This window comes from Apodemus sylvaticus, chromosome 2, assembly GCF_947179515.1.
Source record: "Apodemus sylvaticus chromosome 2, mApoSyl1.1, whole genome shotgun sequence".
Classification (NCBI taxonomy): Eukaryota; Metazoa; Chordata; class Mammalia; order Rodentia; family Muridae; genus Apodemus; species Apodemus sylvaticus.
Window position 1 is genome coordinate 7918643 of NC_067473.1, and position 20457 is coordinate 7939099.

The following is a 20457-nucleotide window of genomic DNA, read 5'->3' on the forward strand; positions in this document are numbered from 1 at the left end:
TCCAAGTGCAAGAAGCAGATGGTTTGTCAGCCTGTGCTAGATGCATCAGCTAGGCATGAAACAAACTTGCATTGGGCTAAGGCACGAGGTTGGGAGTCGATTGTTGCTACAAGAAACCCATCCTGTGCTCCGATGTGCTGGTAAGGAAGGTGGCTTATCCACAGAGCTGCTAAGCACTTGTCTGTCTGTAACATTTTCCAACCTAATTGATCACAGATTTACTGAGCACGATCTAGCTACTCAAGCTAATTGTGTTCTCTGCCTTCACCATTAGTTATACGTGCAGTCCTCTAGAACATGGACTTTAGCTGTCGGCGGGCAAAGGTGTCTTTGTTAGATCAAAGATGTAAAATTCTGTGTGACCCTGATAAACTTTAAAGGAGAGTTTTTAAATATCAGCTATTTAAAACAACTAGCCATGAAACTATTTCAATCATTCAATCCATATCAAGATACATACAATGTCTTCATTTTGTATGTCAGTGTTATGTTGTAGTTTAGCAGGGGAAAAAGAGAGGGACAAGAAGAAATGGGAAGGTTCTAGCAGTCAGTCACCTGGTTCATAGGAAGCCCAAACATCACAGAGAAGCTTGCTAAGTCAGTCTCCTTGATCCAAGAGCAGTGTCTAGGCCGGACAGTCTCCATCACTAAGACAGTTCTGAGAGGAATTCTCCAGTTCTCAGCCCCTGCTTCTCCCTGCCTGCCCTCGGCCTGAGGAACCGTTCACCTCCATGTCTGCCTTCTGTGAGAACCGTGTCGTCTTGCCTCAATTCATCTGAAGCTGAGTCAGAGCAGCTTGTTTGCTTGTGTGATTGAGTGATTGATTGATTGATTGATTGATTGATTGATTGATTGATTTTCTAACCTCAAACACTCTTCATGGTTTCTGAAAGCTTGGCCTCAAAGCTGCTTCTCCAAATACATAAAGACAACAGCAGAGCATCAAGTGGCCCCTTAGCTAAAATGACGAGAATATCAGTGATGAGAATATCGGATGATGTAAAACATCACCAGAGTGTCTCCGGGGAGTCAAGGAACACAAATCCTTTTTGGTTTCTCCCAAGCTCTGAAAAAATGTGACTAAATCTGTAAATTACAGTTTCCTCATTGGTGGGTAGAATAACCCAGTTGGTAAGAGTGTTCGTGGGCAGTAAGGGAAACCCATGCCTCGCCTCAGTAAATAGGCCAAATGTTTTGAGGCTCTTAGTATTTGAATATTTTCTTGAATTTCAGCTTTTGGAAAAAAATAAATCTTCTCCACTAGAATCCAGCTTCCTTGTTAGTTTGGAGTCCACCCAGCTTGCTGACTGGCAGTGTTTGTGATGAAGAGCCCTCTGCTAAAGAGCAGCAAATATGTTTCTATTTACCCCAAGTGAAGGAGCTATCTATCAGTTTACTTTCTGCAATATGTCATTCCCAGGAAGCTCCAAGTGCGGTGTTCAAAGGCTGAGAGGCTAAGTGGTAAAACCCAGAGCTGTTTTGCCAGGAGGCAACATGCTTACAATATTTACTAGAACCTCACTCTTCCAGAAATAATTATAAGAGGATTTTTCAACAGAAGAGTTCATGCTTCTATGACCCCACCTGGTTCTTGCCTACAGAAGGCAGACAGTGGCAGTGGTAAATATATATTGGTACATATGCCACGCCTACTTCTCAGAGGCACCCCCATTGAGGCACAAGAAACCTACAAATAACTTATTGTAAAGGCTCTATCTCCAGATACAAATATGAAATCTAGATACTTTTTTTGGCTAAACTTTGACTTTTTTTCCCTTCTTCCTTTAGATGGTCTGACTAGTTCTTTATCATCATAATCATCACCATCATGTTATTATAATAAACATTTTTTAATTATTTTAGTTTTTGAAATTACAATTACATCATTTTCCTCTTACTTTTCCTTTCTCCAAATCTTACCACATATCCCTTTTTGCTCCTTTTCAAATGCATGGCCTCTTTTGTCATTGATTGCTGGTGTGTGTGTGTGTGTGTGTGTGTGTGTGTGTGTGTGTGTGTGTGTGGTGGGGGGCCTCCTGGCCCTTTCCCTGACCAAGTCATCCTGTCTATTGTTGTCCTTCTCCGGTCCTGTTTCCGGCAGCCATGTTGGTGAGCTTTGAGGGTGTATATTCTCACATTCCTAAGAGACTCACTCTCAGGCAAACTCTGTTCCTCCACTCTTACACTCTTTCCTCCATGATCCCTGAGCCTTAAGTGCAGGAGATGTGCCATAGATGTATCCATTGGGATTGGACTCCACAGCTTGGTGTTTTGATTGATAGTGGTTCTCTGCAATTGTCTCTGTCTGTTGAAAAGAGAAGGGTCCTCAATAGGAAGTAAAGAATCTACTTACCTGTGGGTATGAGAATTAATATTTAGAATGTAGTTAGGAACCCCACAACACCACTTTAATAGACATTTACTTAAGCTAATATGTCTGTATATCAAGTAATTACTCTGTCTCCGGGCTACCAACCGCATGAGGATAGCTCATCTTTGAGGACAGCTGCATCAACAGATTTCAACTATGTGATTTCTCCTTTCCTGTTTCTTTCCTTCCCAAACAACCTATGGTTCAGGACAGAACTTACCTTCCTTGTATGGTACCTCCTGGCCACATCTAGTGCTCTCTTAACCCTTTCCAAGCTCTTCTTCCTATTCCAGCAACTTTGAAGACACTAACGTACTTGTGTTGAAGCCCATGTTAAATCACCAGTGTTGAGACCAGAAGCAGGTATCAGTTGCTAGGTGCAATGTAAACATATACAAGCAGTTGCACAGGCGTGAAGCCTCGGTCCACTTGATGCTCCCAACTCAAATGGTCATGGCAATTTTTGTTATTCACTGGTAGCAGTGCTGATAGGCATCCCATCTGGTTACTGAGAAGGCTCAGAATGAGTATCTTAGAGCTTTAGAGCGAGAGGGGGTGGAATGAGGCAGCCGTGAGCCGCAATGGAGCTGTCTACACAGGCTCTCCCTTCCATTGTTGATGTCAAGTAGCCAGAGTCCCTTTCTGTGTCCCAACAAAAAACATTCTATTTGATGGCCTCAAAAGACTGCCAAATAATTTGTTGGAATGAAGGAGTCCAGTGCAGGGGAGGGAGGGGGGAAGCATAGTGTCACGGCCAGCAAACACAATCAAAATATAAAATGTTGCATACATGCGTGAAACTCATAAATGATTTCTTTCAAATGTCCTCTCTAAAGATAACCGTAAAATAAAACATGATTGAAGGGTGAAAATTAACTAAAGGATAATCTCAGATTATTACTAAAAGAGAATAGGGTAGGAAAATATTCACATAAAAATCTATGGTATATCTAACATCAAAGGTATTCTTAGAAAAATTTGTAAGACCATGTGTACCTATTCCACCCTGGATGGTAAACTATTCATGCTGAAGAAGAAATCAGGAGGTCTGAGGAGCAGGTATGATACTCAGGGACAGGCTGACTCGGGTGAGTTGAGCCCTTCTGCATTCCTTTGTTTGGTGAGATGTGGCTGTAAGAACAGACCTGTTTCTCCCAACAGCAAGACCAGATTCCGATGGATCCAACAGAGCAGCTCTCAGAAGAATGTACCCCCGTTTGGCTTAGATGGGGTGTACATATCTGAGCCTTGTCCCAGTTACTGCAGTGGTCATGGAGACTGCATCTCAGGGGTGTGTTTCTGTGACCTGGGGTACACAGGTAAGATCCCCGGTTCATCATTTTCTGTGTCGAAGAATTCTAGAACTTGGGCATCTCAACCTGCTAGATGTTCTGTAGTCTCAAACTACCTGAAAAGAAAACCTGCTAAGTTCCACTCCCTTGAGAGAGTGTGTTTGTTATTTAAAAGCAATCATACTGAACATCGCTTCAGTTCTAAATCATGTCAAACATTATAGTAAATACTTTCACTTTTAATCTCATTTGATTCTAAGAATGAATAACTGTACCATAGTATTGCTGACCCTGTTTACATTTGAGGAAACTGAGGCAGAGAATGGATTCTTGTTTTTAAACCATTCTTTTTGGGTCAGGTAGTTTGTCATTACTAGAAATGGGCCCTGCCTGCACTCATACGATCATGCAGTCTCAGAAACCCAAACCAAGATCTTAAGCACAAGTTTACAGGGTCTCCCTGAGCTCTTTAGAATAAATGTGTGTGTGTGTGTTTGTGTGTGTTTGTGTGTGTATGTACATATGTATATGTATGTATATATATATATATATATATATATATATATATATATATATATATATATAATATACTTCCCTTCTTTTAAAATTAAGCTGCAACATAAAATTCTAAGCCTAAGACTATCAAAAATAAAGAGAGCTTTATATAAGAGAAGTTGTTTTTACGGCATTCACCTTTGGGTGTTACCATAGCAAAAGTTTCAAGAGAGCCGAGATTAAAGCATAAAATTGGAGAAAATATCTTAAGCTACAAAATCTCCTTCTAAAGTTTTTCTGGCAGCAACATCAAAAGCCTCCTCCTTCCCAGCCTGTCAGTACTCAGGCCTTCATCTGGCCAACGACCAAAGGCTGACTGGCTGCTCCCGCAAGCCTGTGAGTGTCACAGAGCTTCAAGGACAGCACTTTAGAGGCCTGCATTGCCCTTCCTTGTGAGACTCTTATAGAAAGACAGTGAACAAGCGACTTTAATGTGGGTAAGATCTCTGCCCCCACACACCTTCTAGGCAGGAACAACCATGGGCGTCCATCATTACCAGCATCCGCCTTCATTTGACAGTAAATAAGTCACAAGGGCTGGAAGATGGCTTGGGGATCAGAGCTCAGGCTGCTCCTGCAGGGAGCTGGTTTAATTCCCAGCACCCACATCGGTGGCTTACAGCCAGTGTGTCCAGTTCCTGAGGACTCTGATAGCTCCAGCTTCTGCGAGCTCTTGCATTCACTTGTATAGTTGTACATATGCACAGAGAAACAGGCACACATACGGTTTTTAAAAATTAAAAAAGTTCTTTTTTAAAAGTTAAAAATTGAAAGAAAAAAATGATATATTTCATTGATTTGTTTTATTGCTTTGGGATGGGGGTCTCAGGTAGCCCAAACTGACTTTGAACTTAGGATAGCCTTCAACTTCTGATCTGTTTTTCTCTGTCTCCCAACTGCCGGGATTTCTGGCATCCACCACATTCCTGGCATCAATTTTTTTGTCAGCAATAGTGGCTGTCTTCAGGTGGACAGTTGCATAATATAGACTCTTCCTTGCCCATGAGTCAAGTGTATCTTTTAATACTCAGTGATTCCAATGAAACTTGTGCATGTTTCTTTCCCCTGCAGCTGCGCAAGGAACCTGTGTGTCAAACACCCCTAACCACAGTGAGATGTTCGATAGGTTCGAGGGGAAGCTAAGCCCACTGTGGTACAAAATAACCGGAGGTCAGGTTGGGACGGGCTGTGGAACCCTCAACGACGGCCGGTCCCTCTACTTCAGTGGCCTTGGGAAAAGGGAGGCCAGGACAGTCCCACTGGACACCAGGAACATCAGGCGAGTTGCCGACTAGAACGTTTCTTTTGAATATGGTGGGCTGCTATTATGGAATAATAATTCCATAACATAATTGCATAATAATTCTACCTGTGGATTACAATATATGAAATATGAAGCTAGCATAAGCTGCATGAGAAAATAGATGGGTAATGCGAACAGATGACGCTAGAGTTTGATATTAGCATACAGTTGTTGGCCAGGCCTCTATGTCTTGATAGATATACTATCAATTTTCACCTTAGTTTTCAAAAGCTCTGCATTATCCTGTAAACTCATATATTCTTATTGTAAACTGATAACGCAAATATATCTCCTACTTTGGATTTTATGTCTGAAAATGATTCCTCCATGTACTTACCCATTTGTGGTCATTTACTGAAAATTGCCCTCCGTAAAAATTAGATGCCTACCCTGCCACCTACTGGTAGAACCAAGAACTGTTTGGCTCTAAGGTCAAATGAAGTAGTAGCACACCTAAAAGGAAACTGCTTTTTACATCAATTAACTTACATGGGAATTGGAAGGAAAGAAACAAGAAAACAAATGAGTACATTTTAGGCGCGATCTTTACTAAGCATGCAGTGTTGCCATTCATATTTTTCTGCTGTGAGTCTTTCCACATTCCCTCGGCATCCTGTCCTCAGAGGTCTGCCTGGCCAGCCGGACCACGGCTGCTATGACAGAGGCAGTTTTCATCGCACTGGGTATGAGGCGTGGCAGTTTACCAGCTCCCGGGAAGACAGTGTCAGGGGCCGAGGCCCTTCCGGCTTCAGCTTCTCAGGGGGCAAGATTTTTTTGTAATATTGATCACTGTCAACTGTCACAATGAAATGGGGTTCAACTGTTTTCTTTAGATCCCTATACAGAATGAGGTCGTTGTTCATATCAATTAACATTTTAAATGTTTGCCAAAGTGACTTTTTATTATCTTTAACATATCTGACTTTCAAAGTGGTAGTACTTGAGGATGACAGGAACTTTTATTTCTCTTTTGTTTATAACTAAATGTGTTTGTTTGGTTTTCCCAGGCTTGTTCAGTTTTATATACAAATTGGAAGTAAAACATCAGGTATTACGTGCATCAAACCACGGGCTAGAAATGAGGGTAAGCTGAAGTATGTCTTACATTTTTGTAAATTAGGTTTTGCATTTTATATGTTGAAGATGTGTCTATGCATGTATTTCTATGTACCGTGTGTGCTGGTGTTTGTGGAGGCCAGATCCCCTGGAACTGAAGTTACAGACAGTTGTGAGCCACCATGTGGTTGCTGGGACTTGAACCCAGATCCTCTGGAAGAGCAGCCAGTGCTCTTAACTGCTGAGCCATCTCTCCAGACCCAGGCTACTGTATTTCTATAAAAGTTATAGCAAAGTCTGATGTAGATTTTACAGACTAGTATTTCAGTTTCCCTAGATCATGCCTGTTCTTCTTCAATAGAAAAAGCTGCTGTGCAGACACCCAATCCCATAGCTTCTCCTGGAGTTTCCTAAGCCTGAAATCCATGACTGCCCTGGGTCCGGGCAGAAACAAATGATGTCTGTTATAGTGACTTCTACTTCTCTTAATTCCTGAAGAGAGGGTTAAACAGTAGGAGAGATTTTTGCATTCAGTGTGAAGATAAACTTGTTTGCACAGAGAAGTTTTGAATTTTATATTAAACTCCACTTCTGCTCTTGTACATTCTAGAGGGGACAGAATCCTTGTTCTTTTCTGAGCACCTATTTGCCATAGATACTACTGTCTCAGAACTATTTATGAGGAGTGGAGAGGGAGGCAGAGTTGCCCCTTGTACACAGACAGAGAGATAGAAAGTAGACAAACCAGAATTCGAACCACCAACTCCAGGATGTATGCCTTTGGCATCATATGACTGATCCTCCCTTCTCCTGACCTAAACTCTACTCTCACTCACTCTTTTTGGTCCCCACTCTGCTCCCCCAAATTATAAGGTGCTTAAACCCAGCAGCAGCCGTGAAATGTAAGTGGCTCCCGAATTCCTGTGGATATGCTAGGAGTCCTTCATAGCCCTGATGTGACTGGTTCTTAGCACAAAATCCAGCCTTCTCTGATGGCTCTTCCCCCAAACTATATAATCATAAAACAGCATTGGTTTTTACATCATTACCATCTAAGTTTGTTACCGAGTCAGGCTGTGGCTGTATATGATGCCCTGGACCACACAGTACCAGCTACTCAGCAGGTTGTGGAGACCTCTGCCTAACACTGATCATCTTCTCCGCATCATCTCTGTCTGAAGGTTTCAATGATTCCGTGACTGTCTTAATGTTTCTGCTCTAGTAATTATGCAAATCATCCTTTTGCTGAGGAAGCAGTCTAGAAACTTTAGTAGGCCATGTTGCATTCCTTCATGTCTTATAGACTGTTTTAAGTCTGTTATGTTGTGGTTACTGCAGATAAAATATCACCACCATGTTGCCACCTATGCAACAGTCACAGTGAGCTAAGACATGCTGCAGTAACAAATAACCCCTTAAAACAAAATAAAATTACAATGTTTTCTTCATTGTGCTACATGTTCTTCATAGATTATCTGATGTCCTCATTCCAAATTGCTGAGTGTCTGCTGAGTGTTTCCAGCCATGTGGCAGAGAAAAAGAATACTATGTGTAGGCTGGGAAACAGCCAGGATAGCACGAATGGCCACCCAGCAGTCAGGTCTAGTTTAGAAAAGCAACAACAAAAAGCCTCAGGTAGTAAACTATAAAGAAAAAGTAAAGAAGAAAACGTTAGATTTCAAGAGAAGGACAGAAACAAACTGTTGAGATGGAAAGTCCTGCACATGAGGATGATTTTGATAGAACGGTCTGGCTACCATCTCAGCAAGCAAATGACAGTTGATAAGTTTAATTCAACGGAAGTTGAATGTTGCAAGAATTTCATATTTGTCCCCCTATTTGTATATGACTTAAAAAGGCTTTGTGGGAAACAGATACTTATCATTGACATAAAATGTACTCTGTTCTTCCTGCAGATGCTCTTTGTCATGTGGGGCGAGTTCCCCTTAGGACTCCTTTAGGAACAAGCAATTTGTTCTCAGCCAGCCCTGAGCCATTTCCTTAGACTTGGTGTTATCCATATAGTTCACGTCTCACAGGCATTTCTGGTCCTTTTAGTGAAGCCTGGTTGTTAGCATGTAAATCTGACTAAATCCTTGAGTAAATCTCTCCCTGTGATGAAAGTGAAGAGTCTTTACTTACTCAAACTGAAGCATCAATTTACATATTTGGAATTAAAGCCAAAATTAGGCTGTCTTCAGTAAGCCCAGGCAGCATGCAGATGGAGCATAGCTTAAAAAGAGAAATAAATGCCCTACGTGCTTTAAACATTCAGTAGATGTGCTAAAATGACTTGGCTTATTCAAGTGTACAATGTGTTAGATGACACAGTTAATGAGGCTCAGCAACTGGCATAAACTTGGATAGTGCCACTCCCCTCCTATGTTCCTCCGCTCACATACTTGCTGGGAGGGCCTGCCCCATCACAGATTAAAGTTTCATCTCTGTAGACCTCATTGCTGCATGCAGGTAGGCATGCAGGACTCCCGGAAAAAGCTACTGAGGGGGAAAGGCTTTCGCTCCAAAGCAAGCTCCAAATGGAAGGCACACCTCCTGAGCACGCCTCTCGGGGTGTGAAGAACACCTTCAATCTTTCGGAATCTGCATTTGCTAGCATGCAAATTCCGACTTATGGGGATAGGGATGGTATGCTGCATAACAAGTTATCATAAAGACCAAGTGCCTGAGAGTACGTGTGTTACCTTATGATTCTCCAGCAAGGCGGCAGAAGGCACGGCTCAGCTGACGGGCTCTAGGTCGGGGCTTCTCATGAGGCAATGGGCAGACAGGAGACAGAGGTTGGGGAACTGCTGAGGGAGGGCTGGATGATCTCTTTCAAGAGCAGGCCAGAGGCTTTGTCCAGAGTCTCTCCATCCTCCCAGACCTGCCCACAGAGTATCTTCTGTCGTGTATGCCCCCTTCCTCATAGCTACAGATCCACAAGGAGGAATCCCCAAAGCCTTTCCTTTTTCCTTTTTGTACTGCTAAAAAGGGGTCACGCATTGTTTAGCAAGCCCTGCACTGCTGAGTTCCACTCCAGGCTCAATGCGGTGCCAAATTTCAAAAATCACATGGTTCCTACCACATCCTGTTCATTAGAAGTAAGTTACTAAAGCCCTCTGAACTCAGGGAAGAGATTTAGTTTCCACTTTTTTTTTTTAAAGATTCGTTTATGTTTAGGAGTACCCTATGTGTATGTATGCCTCTATGACAGAAGAGGGCATCAGATCCCATGACAGACAGTTGTGAGCCACCATGTGGGTGCTGGGAATTGAACTCAGGACCTCTAGAAGAGTAGCCATGCTCTTAACTGCTGAGCCATCTCTCCAACCCTAAGTTCCACTTTGTAAAGGAGAGAAGCATCAGTGAAGTTGTGAACATACTTTTTTTTATTCGATATATTTTTTATTTACATTTCAAATGATTTCCCCTTTTCTAGACCCCCCACTCCCCGAAAGTCCCATCAGCCCCTTTCCCTCCTCCTGTTTTCCCACCCAACCCTTCCCACTTCCCTGTTCTGGTTTTGCCCTATACTGCTTCACTGAGTCTTTCCAGAACAAGAGGCCACTCCTCTGTTCTTCTTGTACCTCATTTGATGTGTGGATTATGTTTTAGGTATTCCAGTTTTCTAGGTTAATATCCACTTATTAGTGAGTGCATACCATGATTCATCTTTTGAGACTGGGTTACCTCACTTAGTATGATGTTCTCCAGCTCTATCCATTTGCCTAAGAATTTCATGAATCCTCTGAAAACTGGGCACCTCACTTCCAGAAGATCCTGCTATACCACTCCTGGGCATATACCCAGAAGATTCCCCAGCATGTAATAAGGATACATGCTCCACTATGTTCATAGAAGCCCTATTTATAATTGCCAGAAGCTGGAAAGAGCCCAGGTATCCCTCAACAGAAGAGTGGATGCAAAAAATGTGGTATATATACACAATGGAGTACTATTCAGCCATTAAAAACAATGAATTCGTGAACATACTTTTAAAACGACCTCGGGTAGAAAGCACCTTTCAGACGATGCAGGAGGATCTGTGTCTCCACGATGTTTCATTTGGAATGCCCCATCCCCCTGCTACAGTGGCTGCTCCTACTCAACTGCCCTACGTCTTCTCTCCTTTCCCTTCCTCTCCCGTCTCCTTCCCATTACTTCTCTGATGGAATATAAACTACATGAATCAAATCTATAGCCACAGAAAATGACATTTTTGAAGTGTCTGCGCTCTCAGACATCCAACATCACCCTTTCAAAAGTAATAGGACATACTTTGAACAAACACTGAGAACTTCTGAGTAGTGCTTTCACCAGACAGCCCCCTGGGCAGATGCAGATGGAGGCTGGAAACCCCAGATCTGTTTTCTTCATGAGGCTTCACGTGACTCTCGGCTCTCCTGACATGCAGGTGTCCTCTCGGTTAGCAGCATCTCTAACTCCCCTCGCTGCGGCAGTGTGCAGCCCGACACACCCAGGGAGGCCTGCGCCCTTCCTTCTCATCCCTTTCTTTCTCTCAACACTTGACAGATTCTGTTGTAAACAGACAGGATTCTCTGAGATTTCTAGCTTTTCACAGATTTGTCACTGTTCCTGGCAGCATTGCCTGTCAGGAGGAGCTCCGTAATATCAGGCACTGCCAGTTTGCACTGAGCTGATTTCTCTTCATCATAATATTTCTCAAGATGTTATGCTAATTAAGCCTTTGTTATTTAATATAAAATGGAAAGAGGTGTTCTAGTTAGTTAATAGGTATATATATATATATATATATATATATATATGTACAAATGTACCATAAACAATTCATAATTTTTCAAGAGTTAAAATATAATAAAAGATACAACAGATAGAACGTTACTGGACATAATTTCTTTTTTATTTAAGATTTATTTATGTATTATATGTAAGTACACTGTAGCTGTCTTCAGACACTCCAGAAGTAGGCGTCAGATCTTGTTACGGATGGTTGTGAGCCACCATGTAGTTGCTGGGATTTGAACTCAGGATCTTTGGAAAAACAGTCAGTGCTCTTAACCACTGAGCCATCTCTTCAGCCCCATAATTTCTATAAATGCTTAAGAACTAGATCAGTGTCCCCCAACTATGATTATGAATATTCAATACCAATTTACAAATAATTGTAGAATAAGCCATTAGATAGATATGCTCTGCTTTCTCCCACAGATATATATTCATATGGATATATAGATAGATGGATATATCCATCCATATATATCCATATATATAGAATATCCATATATATAGGACATCCATACACAGATGCACACACACATACATCCATATGTATATGTATATATAATCCCCAGCCTTATCCACAACAGTTTTCTCCTTTGTTGCTCATTAGCCTTCCCCTTTGGCCCCTTTTAAATGACAACATTTCTAGAAGTATCAGCAAGAGTAGCATGTGACATCCCTTGCACACAAATGTGTAGCTTCCCAGATCTTGTCACCTTGTCACAGGGGGGGAGGGACAGATGGCACAGGCACAAGGAGGGGCAGCACAGAGAATTGGAAAGAGAAACAACATTGGAGAAGCCTGGGTCATGCTGCTTTGCTCTTGAATAATCTGGCCTTGTTCAGGCTTTACTAACCCGGGTCTGCCGGAGTCTGAAGTGCTGGTTAAAGGGTGTTCTGCCTAACAGAGTTCCCGGCTAAGCACGGCTCACTGCCTACCGCTTCAGCAGTAAGGTATTTCTTCGGAGTCTATAATGACGACCTGCGACTTTGTGATGCTCAGGGCTAGAGTCTGACTTTCAAGTACACGCTGCGGAGCAGCTCCCTAACAAGCTCTCTTGTCATTCCCACGAAGCTGAGTGGTCTTTAAAGGTGCTTAGGTATTTCTTGTCCCCAGTCACTGGGAGCGAGCGCATTAGAAACTGTCAGGAAATTGATGGGCCTTTGAGTCTACTAATTCATGCCTTGTGAGTTAGATGGATGGGTGTTCCCTCTCTGAGACACAGTCTGAAGCTGCTGCAGTTTGGCTGTTTAAAAAGCACTGTTCCTTGCCTCTAAGAGCACTGTCTTAGTCACTGAATTTATGTCTCGTACCTCAGGGCTTGTTGTTCAGTATTCCAATGACAATGGGATACTCTGGCATTTGCTGCGAGAGTTGGATTTCATGTCGTTCCTGGAGCCACAGATCATTTCCATTGACCTGCCCCGGGAAGCAAAGACACCTGCCACCGCTTTCCGGTGGTGGCAGCCGCAGCATGGTGAGTTACTGCTCTTTCCAACTTTCCTGGTGGCTTTGTAAAAAAAAATAATAATAAAAATAATAAAAAAATAAAAGATCACATGGCATCCATATCCAACGTGTAATATATGAGTATGTTAATTTACTGCCAGTTTCCAGACAATTTGATTTAATATCACGGTGACAAAGATATTCATATTGTTGTGTAATGAACCTATTCCAACTGCTGCTGTTCATTTGATTACAGGGAAGCATTCGGCCCAGTGGGCTTTGGATGATGTCCTTATAGGGGTGAATGACAGCTCTCAAACTGGATTTCAAGATAAATTTGATGGCTCCATAGACTTGCAAGCCAATTGGTATCGAATCCAGGGAGGCCAAGTTGATATTGACTGCCTCTCCATGGACACCGCCCTTATATTCACTGAAAACATAGGTAGATATTGCTGCCATACAACAGAAAGAGATTTGATTAACTACAGGACTAAATTAACTAAAACTCAGAAGAAATTTTCTACTATAACATTATGTGTTTAACTTCCTTTGCTGAGAGAGGCTGGGGATGGAGGGCGGGGCGTGCATCGTCCTCCAAAATGACCTGGTCACCTGGGCCTGATAGAACTTTCTTTCATGGAACATAAGGAGGAGGGAGATGACTGAAAGGCAGAGAAATAAGTCAGAGGACATGCCTGTACTTTGCCATTTGCAAAACTGAAAGTTTATGACTCTGTGGGTGCTCCTTAAGGCAGCAAAGGTCTTCGGCTTCATAGTCTGCCGTGTCTCTGGTCCCATGGCGACAATACAGTGACAGTAAATATGCGAAGGGAATCTGAGGCCCTAAACACAATCGGTCATGGGGTTTTCTGTAGGCAGTGTGCTCTCGAGTGATCGCGGGCGTCACAGGAGAACACTGCTGTTAACCCTTGTTCTTGCCGTCTGCGTCCTTGGCAGGAAAGCCTCGCTACGCTGAGACCTGGGACTTCCATGTGTCAGCATCAAGCTTCTTGCAGTTTGAGATGAGCATGGGCTGCAGCAAGCCTTTCAGCAGCACCCACAGCATCCAGCTGCAGTACTCACTGAACAACGGCAAGGACTGGTACCTTGTCACCGAAGAGTGTGTCCCTCCAACCATTGGCTGCGTCCACTACACAGAGAGTTCAACGTACACGTCGGAAAGATTCCAGAACTGGAGGCGGGTCACGGTCTACCTTCCACTTGCCACCAAGTGAGACTTGGCACTTGACTTCACGTTAGGCTCCTGCCACCTGATTTGAAAATAGTGGTGATTCCACTCAGAATAGTGCTCGTGGGGTGATTATTCAAGGACTGCCCTGGAAAGGAACATATAGTACATGGGGCCTCAGATTGCTGTTTTTAAATGTAGCTATGTTAATTCCAGTTCCAGAAGCTGTTCTTGTGGTATCTTCTTCACGTGATCATTCCCTAGTTGGATTCTCAGCTCTCCTGTGCCCTCTGAGTCCATGACCCTGCAATAAGTCTTTTTCTGTGTTAAATACATATGGAGGTATTTTTTTTCTGGTACAGTTCAGATAATACATGCAACCAACAGAATAGGGAAAAAGCATAAGACACTTCATTAATTTTTTTATTACTATTTGTCTGAAATAGTTTTCCATGGAGCCCCAAAGCCTATTTAATATACCTATTTAATTTTAGTATCCTAATTCCTGATGAATAAACTGATGCAGGACCCAACGCTGTTCCTTAGGATCGCATGCATCTAAGCACCTGTACACCATACGAAATGATGGCAGAGGTGCGGCACACGGTACTAGACAGACAGCCTAGGGGGTGGGGCAAGACTCCCGGAGGAGCTAACATTTCTGCTGAGTGATGGGAGTGGGGCTTATCCAAGAGAAGAGGATCATGGGAGATCACACCTGCTGCTGTAAAGCGGAACAAAACTTAAGAGGCCAGAAAAAGCAAGGCTTGATGGGGGAAGTTCAAGGATTTGGTGAAGCCAAAACATAGTCGTGAGGCAATCCGTAGAGACAGAGAGGCTAGCGCTGACGAAGAGGACGTAGGTGGATGGGCTGTATCCGCCATCATCAGTGCCTTGAACCTGACAGTGCACATGATAAGGAGAGGAAACTGGGCTGTGGAAGAGGGTGCTTTATGGGGAAAAGGAAATAAAACAGATACCCATGCTTTCAAAACTGCCTAGCAAACCAACATTGTGGGTTTTGGTTTTTGTTTGTTTGTTTGTGTTTGCCTAGCTCTCCCAGGACTCGGTTCAGATGGATTCAGGCCAACTACACCATGGGAGCAGACTCCTGGGCTATTGACAACGTCGTACTGGCCTCAGGCTGCCCTTGGATGTGCTCAGGACGCGGGATTTGTGATTCCGGGCGCTGCGTGTAAGAAATGCGTCCAGAAATGACCGCTGCCCTTGTTTGCAGTACCACAGTGAAACCGGCTGGTTGGTGCCATAATAGATGATGCCTTTTCTCCTCCTACTTGTTGGCAGGTGTGACCGGGGCTTCGGTGGACCCTTCTGTGTGCCTGTTGTTCCTCTTCCCTCCATTCTGAAAGATGATTTCAATGGGAACTTGCATCCTGACCTCTGGCCTGAAGTATACGGGGCGGAGAGGGGGAATCTGAACGGTGAAACCATCAAATCCGGAACCTCTCTGATCTTTAAAGGGGTACGCTGAGAGGCCTCATGCTCCTCTGGTCCCCTGAGACCCCCTGCTGGACACCGATGCATCGCTGGGTCTCTTCTTTGTCTGCTATTTCATGCACAGCCACCACCTTCTCGTGCACACCCTGTCTCCTTAAGCACAATCTTTTTTTTCTTTTGTTTTTCTTTCCTTCTTCCTCCCTCACCTCCCCACTTCCATCTTGTCTTTGAGATAAGGTCTACCACGCTCATTTTTTGATAGTCATTTGCACATAACACTTTGCTCTGGAGATCAGACTTTTCTTACTTTCTGATGGAATTAATACATAAGAATACATATGTATCTAATCTTTAGAATTTGGTTACTAGAAAGGAGCATTTCATATTGCTGGATTTTTATCTTATGGTAGCTGTAAACGATTTCATGAAATCTTTTCTTTTTTCTTTTTCTTTTTTTCTTTTTTTTTTTTCTTTTTTTTTTTTTGTTGTTGTTGTTGTGGTGGTGGTGGTGGTGGTGGTGGTGGTGGTGGTGGTGGTAGTGGTTCCTTTTTTGTAAACTTCCTCCTGCCAGGAATGGAATATAATCTTTCCTTAAAGATGACTTTAAGAAAACAAGGCGGTTAAGTCATGTTAACTCGCACTCTCAGCCATTGTTAACACACCTTTATAGTCTACCCTAGACATCTAGTTAGAGAAGTGTTAAGCAGCCGAATGATACTCTGCGCTTAGCTGGCACCTCTGCATGTGTGAACGCATGCCACATCCCGTCCCTCTCAGCAAGGAGACATTGACTAATCGAGGTGTGCAAATGAAGCCCTTGACAAAAGTCGGCATGGGTTTCTGTATAACCTTAATGAGTCAGACCAAGCACTAAGAAAATTGGACAGCCTGGAACTTTTTCAATTATAGTTTATAGATGCCAGTTAGCATACTTACTTGAATCCAAATTCTCCTCAAGTTTTGCATGAGTAGAGAAATACTTTCTGACCTGAGAGATTTATAAGCCCCCAAGAGTGCTGATGGACCAGAGACACTGGGACAGCACATGGAAACCCCTGGTCCAGAGGGATTAGTCTTATCTAAGAACATGGAGGGCCCATGACCTCCACCTTGACTTTTCCCATTCCAAGCAGCTGACAAAACCAAACCACAGAAGCCTTGCAAGTTTGCTTGCTTCAAAGGTCTTTACCTGATAAATTTTCAAGCGAAAGAATTTCCCTAGTCCTTAAGACTTACAAGCAGGAAGGGCACGTAGGATCCGTTTTCCCTCCAGCCAGGCAAATGCAAGAGCAGTCAAGCATTATGCCTTACATGTATTAACCATCAGCTCTGCAAGATGCAGACAGCCCAGTGAGCACCATGCGGTAGGCTGCAGTTTGACCTACAAAGGCATTCTTTCATGAAGAGAGGAAATGATAGTCCCTCTTAATGTTATAGATTCAGGAGTATTCTCTGCTATTACAACAGCTTATTAGATACAAAAGAATTTTTTGCACCGGGCACAGATGGATCCCTGAACCTAGTAAGACGAGAAGGGAACCAGCATCTGGGCAGCAATGGTGGCTGATAGCTCCAGCACATAAAACCCAGTGTCGAGTGCCGAGCTGGAGCCAGTACCGCCATTGCGTAAGAGGGAACCTTAAGACTATAAAGCATTCCCAGTCTCCTAGGGAAAGCAGTGCGAAGTGGGTCCTTGCACAGTGGCTGGGCTCGCCCTTGAGATGGACAGGTTTCATACTTACATTCCATAGCCAGTGGGGAAGAGTAATAATCCTTTATCATGGTGCAAGCAAAGAATATCTATTAGTGGAATGAATCTTTGAGCTGCCTGACAACCTTTGCTCACAATCCCAGTTTCCATGGGACTCTGGGCTAGAAAGGAACTGGAGGTATTATGCTTGCCTATGCTGAAGGGGGAGGGGAAGCACACCAAGCAAGACGTGAAAGACAGGCATCAATTAAGCACTGCGCTAAGGTCACGAATTGTTAGGCGTGAAGGAAAAGAAAATGTATTGATACATGGCCTTTCATAGACTTTCAGTCCCAGAAGTTTATGGTTATAACGTATAAAGAGATGGGAATAAGCGAGTGGTACTTTTTATTAAACTACCTACCTCTTGGATTCTAAATGAAAAATGAAATTATTTCTTCCTTTTATCCAAATTAAAGCTGAGTTAATAGATAAGACCCTTCTCTTTTCTCTATCTATCTATCTATCTATCTATATCTCTAGCTCTCATTGGAACATGAGAATATATCTTTCTCTTGGGAATATTTACTAAAGTGTCTGTTAAAACCCAGCATGTTATAAGCATTCAAACATATGTTTGCTATTGCAGCTATTAGTGACAGCGGACTGTAATAAACATGAAGCAGAGGAAACTCTTTTACTTTCTCTAGCTAGTGCAATGTTGGGCCTTTGTTAGTTGATAATTAGGAAATCTGTCGGTAGCATTACAGCCTCAGATTATGGAAAAGTCACTTTGCTCAGCAGGCTCGGCTAAGAAATTGAAAGTCTGTTTGGACCTTGGAGTCTTTGCATAGTGAAATGCAACTCCATGGCTGTCACCACGGTCCTCTATCCATGAAACAAAAACAGAAAGAAAAAAAAAACCCTTCTGAGATGGCCATTCCAGGCAACCAGAAGTAGTTAATTAGCAGAAAAAATTACTAAAGCTAATGTGATCGTTTTCCTCGTTGTGTGGTGTGTCTGCATGAGTGGTTACAGTCTAGGCAGGGCGAGCTGCTTTCCTTCTGCCTTATTTAACTTGGCCAACTGGGGCGTTGTGTCAGCCTGAAGGAGAGCCTCCTGGGGCTGGCAGGGCAGGCTAAGCAGCAATGAGTTCCCAAGGCTCCTCAAGCCCTGGAAAAGTTAGCTATTAGTACTTGGCCTCCAGCAGGAGAGCTCCACACATTTTTTTTTTAATCTTTTCCCTCCTCCCTTCTTCTACAACATGCTGTGATCAAAGGAGACTCTTTTAAAAACTCCAGTCGTAGACGATGTCATCACTTTTGTACCACTTTTAATGAGAGCCACAGAAAAATCTGAATTAGCAGTGGACAGTGGCATTGGGTCGCTTAAACACAGAAAATGAAGACAGTTAGGAGAAAGAGAAGACACCCCCCTTTTTCTTTTAAGCTGAACAAAGCATTGCTGCTTGTCACCTGTAACTACCATTATGTCTAACTATGTAACATTACTCAGCTAATTAGTTCAAGGTAGGTAGATATAATCAAAGGCCTTCTGCCAGTGGAGTAAGGCTCCTTTCCCTTTGCTTCTAGGAGGGACTAAGGATGCTGATTTCAAGAGATCTAGATTGCACCAACACTATGTATGTCCAGTTTTCTCTCCGATTTATAGCAAAAGGTAAGCTGTTCCCGGGGCACAAATCGTTTTCCACCAAAAATCATTGTCCCGTATACAATCTCTCCTCCATAAAGAAGTTGCCCCATGAGGGACCTTAAGTTCCACTGTTCACAAACATCTTTAATACACGTTTGTCTTCCCATAGTGGTGAGATAAGTACTGTGTAAACTGTTAATATAGACAGGGTTACGGGCTGGTCGGTAGATTCACCGTGTCCTCGAGCCCCTCTGCCACTGCATTCCAGCTACCAGAAATTTAAATTAAAACTTATTAAGTTATCAATGCATGGGGTTAATTTTATAGGTGAAAAATCCTCCCAAAACACGACTCTGTCTCTGACTTTTCACATCTAATTAAATAATTTTCTTTAAAAAATAATGTCACTGTGGATATAAGACATTTCCAAATGATTTTTATTTATATTTCCTTGATTTAAATGTTTCAACCTTTGCAAAACTGATGTCAGCAGAATGAATAATTTGGTAGCTTCTAGACATAGAGGAGAGAGGAAGGGAGGGAGGGAGGAAGGGAGGGGGACAGAGAGAGAGAGAGAGAGATGGGGGCCATGTGTACATCTATGTCCTACACATATCTTGGAGAGAAAGGATGGCTACTTTTGAATATTTTAAAATATATTCCTACTAAGCTCAACCTACAGTTACCTTCAGCTGTGCTGAAGCATTTGGAGCAGGAAGTCTCCGTGTTAATATAAGCTGGCTCACGTTCTAATGATGCCCACAGGATCCGCTCAGGGCCGGCTGTGTCCTCATCATGGTGCGCTTTATGCCTGTGCTGTCTTCTAGGTACCCCAGAGAGGTCGCACTCCATCCTTCTACAGTTCTCTGTCAATGGAGGAATCACCTGGCACCTGATGGACGAGTTCTACTTCCCTCAAACGACCAGCATACTTTTCATTAATGTTCCCTTGCCATACGGTGCCCAAACCAACGCGACAAGATTCCGACTCTGGCAACCGTACAATAATGGTAAAAATGCACGTGTTCTGTTTGACCAGCACTGATGGCCACCGGTTAATGTTCCTGTTCCTCTATCATGGAGAAAGACTTGCCCAAGAGGCAGGCCAGCTGTGTGTGCCTCTCCCATTTTACACGCCTCCCCTTGGTCATTCTCAGGGAAGAGCCAACACACTGTGTCTTTGTCTCGTTTGTTATAGTTGACTGATAAATTCTTGTCATCATTTGGGTTTGACGGAGAGAGACATCTTGCCCTCTACTTCCAGGCTAGCCCAAAACTCACTACGTAGCTCAGAACACTTTTGAATTCAAGACTATCTTGCCTTGGCCTCCCAGTTGCCAGGATTACAGATGTGAGCCACAGAACTTGGGTGTTTTGTTTTACTCTGTTTTTTTTTTTTTAATTTCTTTTGTTTTTAATAATCCATTATTACCGTTACTCACCAATAACAACTCTGTGTTGTTGAATTTACTTAGGATGCACCAGTCTTCTGAATGGCATTTCATTAGTGAAACAGATTATTGTGAGCACATGAAAGGAATTTAGAGCAAACTGCTTTACATCCTTGTCCCATTCCTTGGTCACACTACACCAAAAACAAATCGCATTTGACAGCACTTCGCATTTACAGAAGAGTTTTCAAATTTCTAACTTTTATTACTTCTTATAGTTCTACT

General features: G+C 42.9%; 1 protein-coding gene across 1 annotated transcript in view; it reads left to right on the forward strand.

Moving 5' to 3' along the window:
• The window catches only part of Reln (reelin), a 437924-nt gene that overhangs the window by 345877 nt on the left and 71590 nt on the right, over positions 1-20457 (forward strand). Inside the window, exons 29-38 of the mRNA XM_052173082.1 lie at positions 3533-3690; positions 5290-5497; positions 6529-6605; positions 12658-12816; positions 13045-13233; positions 13749-14022; positions 15035-15175; positions 15286-15463; positions 18721-18805; positions 19609-19791. Coding sequence (XP_052029042.1) covers positions 3533-3690; positions 5290-5497; positions 6529-6605; positions 12658-12816; positions 13045-13233; positions 13749-14022; positions 15035-15175; positions 15286-15463; positions 18721-18805; positions 19609-19791 — 1652 coding nt within the window. The remainder of the gene's footprint in view (positions 1-3532; positions 3691-5289; positions 5498-6528; positions 6606-12657; positions 12817-13044; positions 13234-13748; positions 14023-15034; positions 15176-15285; positions 15464-18720; positions 18806-19608; positions 19792-20457) is intronic.